The sequence below is a fragment of the Mytilus californianus genome, unplaced genomic scaffold (genome assembly GCF_021869535.1).
Source record: "Mytilus californianus isolate M0D057914Y unplaced genomic scaffold, xbMytCali1.0.p SCAF_8, whole genome shotgun sequence".
Lineage (NCBI taxonomy): Eukaryota > Metazoa > Mollusca > Bivalvia > Mytilida > Mytilidae > Mytilus > Mytilus californianus.
Window position 1 is genome coordinate 19,565,192 of NW_026262734.1, and position 13,917 is coordinate 19,579,108.

At 32.3% G+C, this 13,917-nt stretch overlaps 1 protein-coding gene across 1 annotated transcript; it reads right to left on the bottom strand.

Moving 5' to 3' along the window:
* Positions 1-4,170: 4,170 nt before the first annotated feature.
* On the bottom strand, positions 4,171-13,805 carry LOC127711937 (plasminogen-like). The gene is made up of 3 exons (XM_052218094.1): positions 13,635-13,805; positions 12,122-12,304; positions 4,171-4,641 (listed from the first exon to the last, which is right to left on the bottom strand). The coding sequence occupies exons 1-3, from the start codon at positions 13,672-13,674 to the stop codon at positions 4,415-4,417; spliced, it is 450 nt and encodes a 149-aa protein (XP_052074054.1). The 5' UTR covers positions 13,675-13,805; the 3' UTR covers positions 4,171-4,414.
* Between the last annotated feature and the right edge of the window lie 112 nt (positions 13,806-13,917).

A 13,917-nucleotide genomic window follows, 5' to 3' on the forward strand; every position in this document is an offset into this window, starting at 1 on the left:
TGTCTTTCTGGTATTGTTAAACATCTAACCCCCTTGTTTTATTAATTTTGTATTTACATTGTGTCATAGCTCTAATTTATTCGTTCAGTGTATGTTCACTTGTTTTTGTTAATATGTCTTTTGATTGAGGTAAGCCATTTCAATTGATATTTTATAGTGTGTCTTTCTTTGGTTATATGTTATACTATTGTTTCAGGTAGGGTGAAGGTTGGCGCCTATTAAAACGTTTAAACCCACTGCATTTGATTGCTTCTGTCCTAAGTCAGGAACCTGATGTTCAGTGGTTGTCGTTTGTTGATGTGGTTCATAAGTATTTCTCGTTTCTCATTTTTTATATAGATTAGACCGTTGGTTTTCCTGTTTGAATGGTTTTACACTAGTCATTTTTGGGGCCCTTTATAGCTTGCTGTTTGGTGAGAGTCAAGGCTCCGTGTTGAAGGCCGTACTTTGACTTATAATGGTTTACTTTTACAAATTGTGACTTGGATGAAGAGTTGTCTCATTGGCACTCAAACCACATCTTCTTATATCTATTGAATATTTAGATTTATTGCCGCTTTTTCAGTATTTTTCAAATCCATGTTTTATAAATTCTCCTAATATATAATCTAAGCTTCAAAATATTTAGAAAATAAAATGAGCGCTTTTATAAAAAATTATGTACACCTTAAAAGTACAAGGAAAAACATCTACCAATTTTTTGTTTGTGTATCCTACTTTTACTATAGACGTTTTACAAAGTCTGAGTAGCAGCTGCTAGCTCTTGAATATCGTATTAGTTGAGAAACGTAAACTCAATACGCGAGATGAACCGTGTTGTCAAATTCGAGGTAAATGTCTAAAATTGATGTGGAGTAAGCTGTATTTATGGTTTTTTTTTTTTGTTAAGACTGTTAAGATCTTGTTTTGGACGGGATAAGTTGAAACTGACATCATCTCAGTAGCAGAATCTATGACAAACGAAACGAAATTTTCCTCACCTTAGCAGCAATATGCTAACGTTACTTTGTGGTGGAGTATCGTTTCTCAACTCATACGATATTCAAGAGCTTGCAGATGCTACTCAGGCTTTGTAAAACGTCACCCGTGTCTGAGCAGAATATTAAAGAGCCAGGGTTTTGTCAAGGAAAGTCTCGTCATTTTTCTGAAAAAGTTATCGGAAAGTATCATTACCTAATAGATAAATATTTAGTGTCTTCTTCACAAATAATACAAGATGGTCTTGAGTTTAGATTCTAGGTGCAATAGTTGTGTATCTTTTTTATTTTACTTTCATCTCCGCGTTATTTGTCTTCGTTCTATTATGTTTATTTCTATCGTAAAACTTTTGGCGTGACTCGGTATGTATGTATACATTTAGCCATTGGGTTTTTGACTTTTTTTGGGGGGGCATTCTTGGTGCAGATGGGTCCTGATGTGCGATTCGGAAACAAAGGGATTTTACAATGCTGTTTCTATTTTGTTTACCCTTATATTTATTTCAACTTAATATTTAAATATTTTGAAGGAAAAAACATGTGTAGAACAATATTCAATAGGTATTTAACATTTTTTCGATTATCGTTGTTGCCAATGTATAATCTATACAATACAATACAATATTTTTATTAACGTCTCACCTTTTACAAAGCAATACATAACACATTGATTAAAACAAATTACAAATATGTAAAAAAAAATCTACGACGTCTATCTAAAATGTCTCTGCAGGTTTTGGCACACAAATGGATATTGCTTACTCCACCTAGAATTACAGATAGTTTATCTTGACTAGAAAAATTATTAAAACCATCAACATTTAAATTATCTAATATAAAAAAGAAGATGTGGTATGATTGCCAATGAGACAACTCTCCACAAGAGACCAAATGACACAGAAATTAACAACTATAGGTCACCGTACGGCCTTCAACAATGAGCAAAGCCCATACCGCACAGTCAACTATAAAAGGCCCCGAAATGACAATGTTAAACAATTCAAACGAGTAAAACTAACGGCCTAATTTATGTACAAAAAATGAACGAAAAACAAATATGTAACACATAAACAAACGACAACCACTGAATTATAGGCTCCTGACTTGGGACAGGCACATACATAAAGAATGTTAAACATGTAAGCGGGATCCCAACCCTCCCCCTAACCTGGGACAGTGGTGTAACAGTACAACATAAGAACGAACAATAAAAATCAGGTGAAAGAGGCTTAACTCATCAGATGGATAAAAACACAAATACTACAAATACAAGTGGACGTGGCCGGGCACTTGTACATAACAGTTTGCCTAACAGTCTAATGCCGGAAAATATATGGTGGTTGTATAACACTCAAGAACTGTGTCATTTTACCAGATAATCGACAAAGGAAGTTAGCAAAAGAAAGGACAAATACCCCCTAAATGGTAATATTTGGAAGTAACTAAAACTCTCGCCATATTCCTATTCTATATAATTAGCGTTTTTTTATAATTTTTTTTTTATTTTAAAAGGTACTGAATGTGTCTTCATTTCATTATAAAGAGCATAACTAAATTTTACAAAAGCGTGTCTATTTTTCTTTAATAATGCCCTTATAGAAATAGATAGATTTTCAATATGAACGATTTATAAAATCATTAGAACGAATATGCACCCATCTAATTCCAAAATAAGATGTACATGGTATTAGAAATCGGATAAAATTTTCGATCGTCTATGCCATGTTCATTTATCCGTAATAAAACTACTTTTTGCTGCAAAAAAAGAAAGTGCTTATTTAGAATAGAGAGTTACGAAAAATATCAAAATGTCATTTAAATATAGCCCCCTTTTAATATTTCCTTATTTGTAATATATCATTCTGTTTAACCAGCAGTCCATTGATTGTACTTTCTTAAAGTAGTCTATATATGTCAGCAGATAACCCCTGGGTTTTGGTGGGGTCTGTGTTGCTCAGCAGTTGGTTTTCTATGTTATGTTTAGTAAACTGTTGTTTGTTTTTTTATGTTTTTTTTAAAAATTATTACCTATAACAAACCTGTGTATATAAATTATTCTTTGCCGGTTAAGTATGTCAATAAAGTCATGTTTATAACGCATGTATCATATAGCATCACATCTGACATTTCCACACTCAAATTATGTCATTCAATTCAAAAATCAAAACCATTAAAATATTAATCAATATACTCGTATATGATTATAAAATTCTGGTAATCAAAATGCCAAATAAAGCCTCTTATGATTATTTCAAATGATTCAATTAACACTAAAAATTCAAACGTCGTTTATTGTAAATTCAGGTTGTGCAATCCAGCTATGGTTTTTTGTCAGGATACACATATAATGCAGATATACATAAATCTTTTAAATTTAGGTTGCCTCACGATTTTATAATGTGTCCTTATTCCAAAGTTCGTTTTCCTAATATGAGCTCACTGCTTTATTTGTTTTTTTTTTTTTTTTTCATTTTACCCATTGGAATATGTAATCTTAATTGATGTCGTTTCCAAAATCAACATCATCTAAACTTCTGTCAGCAAAATGCCTTGCATTGTGAAAAAAGTGAATCCTATGCTGACCTGGGTTAAAGTGTTGGATACAAATGAGCACTATAATATATAGATCTTACATTTCTTAATCAAAAAGCCATTTCGAAAGAAATGAAATAAAATTGCAAAAGTTCATCATGTGAGTATTATTTGATTAAACTTTAACAATTATTCCAAGCGGTTCACAGGCGGACATGGGTAAACAAGTCGAATGGAAGGGCAAACGGACAGATGTACAAACGAAGAGAAGAACGAAACAGCCTCAACATGATAAACTTTCTTCGATAAAACGTACGGTGTCTAACAAACTTTAAAATTTTTCATCCTAAAACATTTTTAAAAGTCAAAATAAGGTGCAACATTCAAACCTGCTTACAGGAAATAAATCGAAATAAAATGTCGGAAGGAGGACAACTGACGAACACACAACCAAACGAACAAATGAAGAGACAGTATGAGCACTGTATACCTTTACCTTAAGCTTTAATCAGCGGGGGTTATAACAATTTTCAAAATGCGTTGTACTAAAATCTTTTATTTTATTTCTTTGATACATAACTCTCTCTCTCTCTCTCTCTCTCTCTCTCTCTCTCTCAAAAAGGTTTTTTTTTCACAAACAATATAAAAAGAAATACTCGGCAAATATTATCCAATTTGTAATCATAACAAGTTTGGTTATACAAAACCTGTCAAACCTTAATAAAAGTTGTTAGCTTTCAAAAATGCCAACATTGTTTGTTTTTCACGTAAACCTTGCTTTTATCAGTCAGAAAGTTTATCATTTCAGATAGATATATCGTATTTTGCATTGATCAGGATCATGTATATTGTAGTTTCATGGTAATATTAAAGTTGAAATACGACATTTAAGACGAAGTCTGTTTCTAGCACATTGGTACATAACAATATTCCCATCTAACCCCCGGGTCCATAGTATAACACCAGGGTGTAGCCTCATCGGGAAGCGTACAGCAATAGTTATTATTTGTATCTGCAGGCCAAAAAGATGGACGGTGTGGCCAATTAGAATTCCATTTTTGACATGTACGTCCAGTGGCGGTGCAGCCTACTTTTCCGTAGTATTGTCCAGGTCTAATCATACAATCTTGAGCTGGAATTAATAGAAAGTATGAATAGTAAATTGAATATCACATCACTTCTACATTACTACTTAAAGGTTTATTTACTTGAGTTCAGTTTGCTTTATATAAGAACGAGTTCCTTGGTTGTATCAACTTATTTTGATTTTGAAGGTTTTGCAGTCGAATTCTATACTGTAGAATAAGAATTAAAAGTGATCTGAAATGTATGTCAATAAGACAGCAACCTAACACTACAACTTATTAGACACCAGAGATGTTAGCATATTAAAGTTTTCATCAATAGACACGTGTGGAAACAACGTGTCAAGCTAAAATCGTACATATGTAAGAAAATGTGAATTAAAAAGCTTTTTTTTCAGTTGTTTTTAGATGTCAATACAATAAACGTATTTTTTGCAGTCATTCTACCATATTTAATTTTTCAAGTGATATAAGAAAATTCCTCTTACATCTAGTGTTTTGAATAATATACAGTTTTACTATATCCCTAATTCTACAATCAGATTTAACCTTGTGAAAAAATTAAGATAATATTTGTATATTTAATGCGTTCGAAAAATTTGTTTACCTCTAACGTGAACACTCGAAATAAAATAAAAAAGACAAAGCTTTTATCAAATTGCGTACTTGGAATCATGCGGAGCTATATGACTTAAAGGGACCTAAATTGATAGACAACATCCGTCTAAGATCAACTATGCCTGACGGCTATCTGGTATGAATTTAACAGCATGAGATGCAAATTTTGACAATCAATGTCAACACAGTTTGTTCATTATGAGATGCGAATTTTGACGGTCAATGTCGACATAGTTTCTTCAGCATGAGATACGAATTTTGACAGTCAATGTCGACACAGTTTGTTCAGCATGTGATGCGAATTTTGACAGTCAATGTCGACACAGTTTGTTCAGCATGAGATGCGAATTAGGACAGTCAATGTCAACACAGTTTGTTCAGCATGAAATGCGAATTTTGACAGTCAGTGTCGACACAGTTTGTTCAGCATGAGATGCAAATTTTGACAGTCAATGTCAACACAGTTTGTTCAGCATGAGATACGAATTTTGACAGTCAATGTCGACACAGTTTGTTCAGTATGAGATGCAAATTTTGACAGTAAATGTCGACACACTTTATTTTTTATATTTATTTTTTATATCATAAAAAGGGTTAACTCTTCTTTAGCTTTACTTAAAAGGATAAAGAAATATTTAAATCACAAAGCTAGACAAATGTTCTATAACGCTTACGTTTTACCTCACTTAGATTATTGTTGTTCAATATGGGGAAACTGTAATAACTTTCTATTAGATAGTTTACTAAAACTGCAAAAGAGGGCAGCAAGAATAATTTTAGACGAACATGATTACACCAAACCTTCAAGCGAATTATTTCACGAATGTAACATTGTGCCGATTACACAAAGAATACATTATCATAAATCATTACTAATGTATAAGGCAAAACATGGCTTAGCTCCAGAATATATGTCCAGTCTTATTGTATCAGTTTCTGCTAACCAAAAGTACAATACGAGATTTTCGTCCTCAGATAATTTTATAATTCCAAAACCAAATACAGAGTTGTATAAGTCTAGTTTCTCGAAAAATGGACCAAAAGTATGGAATGCTCTTCCTGATTCAATTAAAAAATCAAACACAGTATTAGAATTTAAACATAACTACAAATCTATGTACTTTTAACATTACCATGATATTTGTACTGTAATGCCATATATAATAATTGTTTATTGTATTTAAATTGTATTACAATTTTATTTATCATTATTATTGAATATGTATTGTTTATTTTTAATGTAATTATTATTGTATTAAGAGATCCTTATTGAAAATTGGTGTAATCCAAATGAGTTACTCTCTCTAAATAAAGATATTATTATTATTATTATTATTATTATTATTACACACTTTGTTTAGCATGAGATGCGAATTTTAACAGTCAATGTCGACACAGTTTGTTCAGCATGTGATGCGAATTTTGACAGTCAATGTCGACACACTTTATTTAGCATGAGATGCAAATTTTGACAGTCAGTGTCGACACAGTTTGTTCAGAATGTGCTGCTCATATCTATTATCGCACCGCGGGTAAATTATCACGTTGTGATTGGTTAAACGCCGTCACGTGGTGACCCCCTATGGATCCGTAGGGGGTTAGTAAATTCCATAGTGGGTTCATGACGTCACGTCTACTGTTAATAGTGACGTCATCTATTGATGTTTTTGTATTTCATTGTTTATTTTTCTACAAAACGCTGCAGAAAAAGTATCGCGTGCGATAAATTCGTTATACGGTTAACTACTGACCCCCTACGGACCATAGAGGGTGAATAAAATCCATAGGAGATTCGGCCTCCGGCCTCACCCCCTATGGATTTTACTAACCCTCTATGGATCCGTAGGGGGTCAGTAGCGAACCATATAACTTATAATAGTTAACGCGGATTTGTGAAATGTGGCAATGTCCGTTTGTAATTTATGTCTTGAATATAAAGATATTGTATATCATCTACTAAATATGAAGGACAAATGACATCAACGGTACAACTTTACTTGCACAAGATGCGACTTTCGACAATAAAGGTCTGTTAATTGATACTTGAGACCAAACTGCATGATAGTCTTACGCAAACGATGAAGAGCTGACAAATCCAAAATGCATGGAGGTTAAGACAAATTCGAACACATAACCAGAATGGTGTCAAGTTCTAAAATAAATTCAACAATATCAAGGAAGGTAAACATTAGAGAATAATATCAAACAAAAAGAAGATGACCAATTACGATTTCATGGCTATTCTTTTAACTTTTTCTTTCAATTTCATTCACAGTTTTAAGACCAATTTAGAGTTTGGTGTAATTTATAGGCACATTTCTATAATTTAATACTGTATTTTTCCCTTAAGATGTCTTTTTGTTGTGTTTTTCGTTGGTATGCAGTCGCAATGACGTATACTTAACATCTCATTTTATTAAATCACGTCAGCAGATGTATTTGTCGTGTGTAAGTGTCAGCCATTTTATTGAAGTATTCCTAACCAAAGGATTTAACTTTCGGTAAAAACGCTGTTTGACAATTGAAAATATTTGTTTTGGCATACAGTCGATATGAATTATTTCAGAAAAAGTATTCTATTACCTGATGGTCAGGGTAGTTGTTATTATTATATGCGTTCCATTCGACAATCAATAGTATATTCACGATAGTAGTTTGAATTAAAGACAACAGACAATACAGCAATTGTTAAAGTATGGTTTTGATAACCGGTGTTTTTGGTGGATATACTATTAATTAGGTTCATAAAGTTGTAAAAAATGCAAAAATAGTAAAATGGCACGTGTTGACATTATCCAAACCAAGCTATGCAAAACATGTTTCTTTTATTTCTAATGAAATTTTTTCAGTTCTATAAATGTACCAAATATGTTAAATGAGGGAAGTTTTACCCCAAAACCAATATGTTCATCATATTCTAGAGATAATTTATCCTACAGGGGAATAACTCTAGTTCTATTTGCATAGAAGATGAATTGTACACTGGTACATGTAGCATTTCAAATTAAAGATAAATCAAATGGTTTGCCCACAGGGAGATAAATAATGATGAGCAGTCATGAATGGTTTAATGCATATTCTTGGTTAAAACAAGGTTGTGTTTTATCATCTATAATGTTTGATAGATATATAAATGATTTGATAAATGATAATATTGCTTTTGATATTTGTATTAGCAAAGACAAACAAAACATAGCTGTATTGTTATATATATATATATATATATATATATATATATATATATATATATATATATATATATTAGACCCCTCTACCAAGAAATTTGTTTTGCATGCACACGTATAAAAATTGCGGTTTTTATCCAACGCAATCATAGGTTTGAACGTTGTTTTCAATTTAGACTTGTTTATATTTTTTCGTTTGTGCTTGTATTATATTTGCCTTCGGGTTTATATGATCCGTTCATCCTATTTTGACTCTTTCAAAATTCAAGAGTCTATCCTAAATTGAGGTAAATTATATGGCCTTCCAAATACCGTTTCGATTCCTAACATCACTGAAGAGACATAAATTGTCGAAATCCGGATATGGTGTACAAATTTTTGCACCTCATGTTTGCGGTATACCATCTTTTCCGCAAGTTTATTGTTTTCTATTTGGTAATAATTTAATAATAAGATCTGTTTTGTTACATCTTGTGATCCGTTTATTTGGCAATCTCCAATGGCAGTCAGCAGGGTTTAAGAACATCAGTTGTTCGACCTGCTAGTCAAATGCGTTTTGTTAAAATATACCTTTTCACTCATTTGGTCTTTTGGAAAATGTTGTTTGTGCTGTATTTAGACCCCTCTACCAAGAAATTTGTTTTGCATGCACACGTATAAAAATTGCGGTTTTTATCCAACGCAATCATAGGTTTGAACGTTGTTTTCAATTTAGACTTGTTTATATTTTCTCGTTTGGGCTTGTATTATATTTGCCTTCGGGTTTATATGATCCGTTCATCCTATTTTGACTCTTTCAAAATTCAAGAGTCTATCCTAAATTGAGGTAAATTATATGGCCTTCCAAATACCGTTTCGATTCCTAACATCACTGAAGAGACATAAATTGTCGAAATCCGGATATGGTGTACAAATTTTTGCACCTCATGTTTGCGGTATACCATCTTTTCCGCAAGTTTATTGTTTTCTGTTTGGTATTAAATTAATATTAAGACCCATTTTGTACTGGTGGTCAATTTATTTGGCAATCGCCAATGGCAGTCAGCAGGGTTTAAGAACATCCGTTGTTCGACCTGTTAGTCAAATGCGTTTTGTTAAAATATACTTTTTCACTATTTTGGTCTTTTGGAAAATGTTGTTTGTGTTGTATTTAGACCCCTCTAACAAGAAATTTGTTTTACATGCACACGTATAAAAATTGCGGTTTTTATCCAACGCAATCATAGGTTTGAACGTTGTTTTCAATTTAGACTTGTATATATATATATATGTGTGTGTGTGTGCTGATGATGATATTTACTGCCAGAAAATGGAGAAGATTTACATTAAATGCTGGATGTGCTTAGTACATGGTGTCTCAATAATGAGCTGACAATTACTAATGGTAAATCAAATATCCTGCATTTCAGAAACCCATCTGTTGTTCAAATTTATTCTAATTTTGCGGTAAGTGATTATTTTATAGAATGTGTAAAAAAATATCAATATTTAGGCTTACTGTTGACCGAACGTTTGGATTATCAGTTAGTGGCTAAACAGTAGCAAAATAAGTCAGTAGAGCATGAGAATTGTTAATTCTAAAGGGAAAACTCATGAAGGTTTCCAGCACAGTGTTTTTTTATCAATACTGTGCGATAATATGGTTGGTCAATTATATGGTGCATGCACTTTTGGAACCAGGGACCTATAAATGTAGTCTAAAACAACGCCAAGAGATTTTTGAATTGAGCTGGCCAATACACGCCAAAAAATGCCATAGCTGGTGTCATGGACTGGAAACCACCATGCATTAAACAATGGACAGGTGTCGACCGAATTAGACTACATGTATTTACCGGATTTGTAATAACATAAGCAACACGACGGGTGCCACATGAGGAGCAGGATCTGCTTAGTAATACCCTTCCGGAGCACCTGAGATCACCCCCAGTTTTTGGTGGGGTTCGTGTTGCTTAGTCTTTAGTTTTCTATGTTGTGTCATCTGTACTAGTATTTGTCTGTTTGTCTTTTTATTTTTGGCCATGGAGTTGTCAGTTTGTTTTCGATCTATGAGTGTGACTGTCCCTCTGGTATCTTTCGTCCCTCTTTTAAGAAATTGGGCAAGGTGATGATCCATAATGGACCGACATAGAATAGATTTCAAAATTTGTAACTGGTCCATACGAAAGTTTAATGCTAGATTAAAGTCTTAGTGCTTTTAAGTTGTAGAGATGTTAAAATATATATAATAATGAGCAAATTGAGTTCAATGTATTGAACAAAAATAGTATTAAAGGAATGGGGGAAGATGTGTTTAATGAGTTTAAGTCAGATTGGTGAAAAAGAGTTGCTGCTTATCCAGATGGAAGTAAATTGAAGACTTACAAATTGTTTGAAAATGATTTTAGTGCTGATTTTGTTTTAAATATTCTGTCAATTAAACATAGAAGTGCTTGTGTACGATTTAAATGTGGGTAGTTCCCCTTTTATAGAGACTGTAAAGTATCGAAGAAAAAGGTTCACGAGAGGACATGTTTTAACAGAATTTTCATTATTGAAGAGACTCTTCATGTCATTTTAAAATATCCATTATATGTATATTTCAGACAGATACATGATACACAAAGCTTTTCGTTTCAATGAACGCTTTAACTAACTATCAGATCGTGAAAAAAATATATATATATTTATCATGTTTATATTTAATAATGAAAAATGATTAAATTCATCAAACTGGTCAGAACTGGTTTCAAGACATGTAGAACAACTGAAATATTGTTAAATTACAATTTCATGAATGACAGTATTGTCAGAGCCACTAAAGCTATACAGTATAAAATGCATCGTCGTTTGTGATCACCTACCGCAAACACATTTGAATAACCATCATGCATAAACTAATTACAACATTATTTTCCACGCTACATCTCAACAGCATTGTAAAAGAAAACCTTCAAATACATGAAACGAGCAAATTTTATAAGGATACACTTTTAAGTGAACCAAGTTAGTTGAGACTTCTAGGTAAGTGTCACATGAACTTTACTTCAATGGTGGTCATATACAAAAAACACAAATATGGTAATTTGGAACAAATTAACCCAAAGTGTGTGATTGTTACTGTAAACGAGAGAAAAATATCATGGAACACGGGAACCTCATCAATAGACAATAATTGATTTACGGCGTAAATGATAAATTTTATGGTCGTCCATTACAGATGGAAGCCGTAAAATATACTTTACGGTCGTCTATCATAGATTGACTAGTTAATGTGTCTAATGCGCATAGCTTATTAGAAGTACACAATAGTCTGATAATTGAGGGACGATAATATGATTTTCGATGGATGGATTTTTAGAAATATCCTGGCCTGACCAGAGCTGAAAATAAAGAACCTTGCACAAGACAGGTTGAAAACAAGTAGTCTGCAATGCAAATTGTCGGATACAGGTGTGTACAAAAGTGAAAACATATTCCTCAGAAAAAATAAGTATGCGGACCAGTTGAAAATGAAAAGTTAATTATCCGCAAACAAATCACCCTACCCTCTTACCCTTTCCCTCTCCGAATAACAAATTTTCGACCACTTACACAAAAATAATGTATACGGCTTCTCGTGACATTCTCTATGCATATCTCTTATCTCTATGCAGTATTTAATTGATAAATTTTGTGTAGAATTAGGGTTCATAGATATATATGTATGCTCTTAGATTTGGTGATAAATAAAAAGTCATATTACCCGAACAGGATAACGACGCTTCTGCCCACGTATCTGGAGCAGTACATCTAGAAACTGCACAGGAATGCGTTGATACAGCATCAGGATAAGAGGTACATTTGTAATTAGCATATATGGTAGTGCCGTAGTATTTGTAGATGACTTCCTGTTCTGGACGCAACATAGGTGGCTGGTAACAATAGACTGCAAATACAAATATGTTCAGGCTTAAGGCACATTAGGAACAAGTAAATGCATAAGCATTCAATTCAATGATGAAACGATGCGTGTGAAAATCCTTTCAAGTTAACCTAGAATTCACTTACAACTATGTACTTAAAATATCTGAAATAGGCTATACAGTTTTCTCCTGATCCCTATTTAAGGAGGTTAACTACTCTGTTTCAAAATAACAAGCTTTTTATAAGACTGTTATAAATTGATAGTATATAAATGAAGAAGCTAAAAAAGCAGAAAAAAAGAAGGGTCCGTGTGCTTGTTTTCGAGATATAAGCCATTGAAAATTTGGCGGGAAATAATTCTCTCAAGATTTTTCATACACTTAACATTTGCACCTGTTTTCTTTAAAAAAACGATGCACAAATAATAAGGATTCTGTAAGATTTTCAAAGATGACATTTTAAACTATATGTTATCAAATTATGGAAAGAAAAGTAGGGATTAATGGGCAAAATTTTTAAATGTACTACATGGATAAAACCAGAGGATTCCGAATATCTGGCAAAAATTCAAAAACAAGAGGAGAGAACATACTTGAATATATTTTATTGTTTCTATACCATCAAAGCAATTAGGTTAAATATCCTATCATAAATATTTAATCTTGTTTAAAAAAATTTAAACGGTAATATAAGTAAGGTTTATCTCGTTTTGTAGGGTAGGTACCCATTTTGTGCTAATTTGAATAATAAATTCATTATATATTTCATATATTTGTAAGATTTTCCGTATATTTGAAAATTGTCAGTTTCAATAGGAAAACAATTGTTGCAAAGCTTTCAAAGAAAAATAAAAAAAATGAAGAAATCATCAAATTTAATGAACTTTCATCGTGAAATTTAAGCAACAAAATGGAATACCACAAGTTTATAGATAATTATAACATGAAACTATCCTATATTAAACATGTTAATTGTTTAACAGGACTTCTAAGACGCATTTAATTGGTCTGATAAGCTTAATTTAATTAAAATTAACATAATTGTATCAAGTGAAATTAAATGTTGTTGGATATTTTGGTTTTGATTTAAGATTGCACTTGAATTATATCCGATGCTTATTTTGATCTTACAATGTGATTATCATTGACTTCATTTGAGGACGCATTTTAAAATATATGTTTAAAGTCTGAACACATTTTATCTCGGAATTGTTAACATTATTTCAAATGACCTATGATAGACTCTCAAATTTCTTGCACTTCAGAGTCCAAGTGAGCGATCCATGTTTCTAACAGTATCTTATACTTTACTGATTTTATTGAAGTATTGAAAAGGACATTTACAGTACTTACGACCACATTGAATGCTTGGTCCACTCCAATAACCTGACATCAAACAATAAAAGGTTTCTTTTCCAATTTGGCCCGGTAGAGGTCGTTTGCACTGGTATGAAGCCTCAGCGTAACCAACAGTATACTCGTATTCAATGACAGCCTTTTTGTCTACTAGGTCTCCACAGTCGACATATACTGTAAATAAAGTCAACTACCTAATATGTGTTTATAATATTTAAATATATTTTTGAATCAATAAACAATAATACTAAGAACCTGAAACTGATGCAATTCTTGGGTT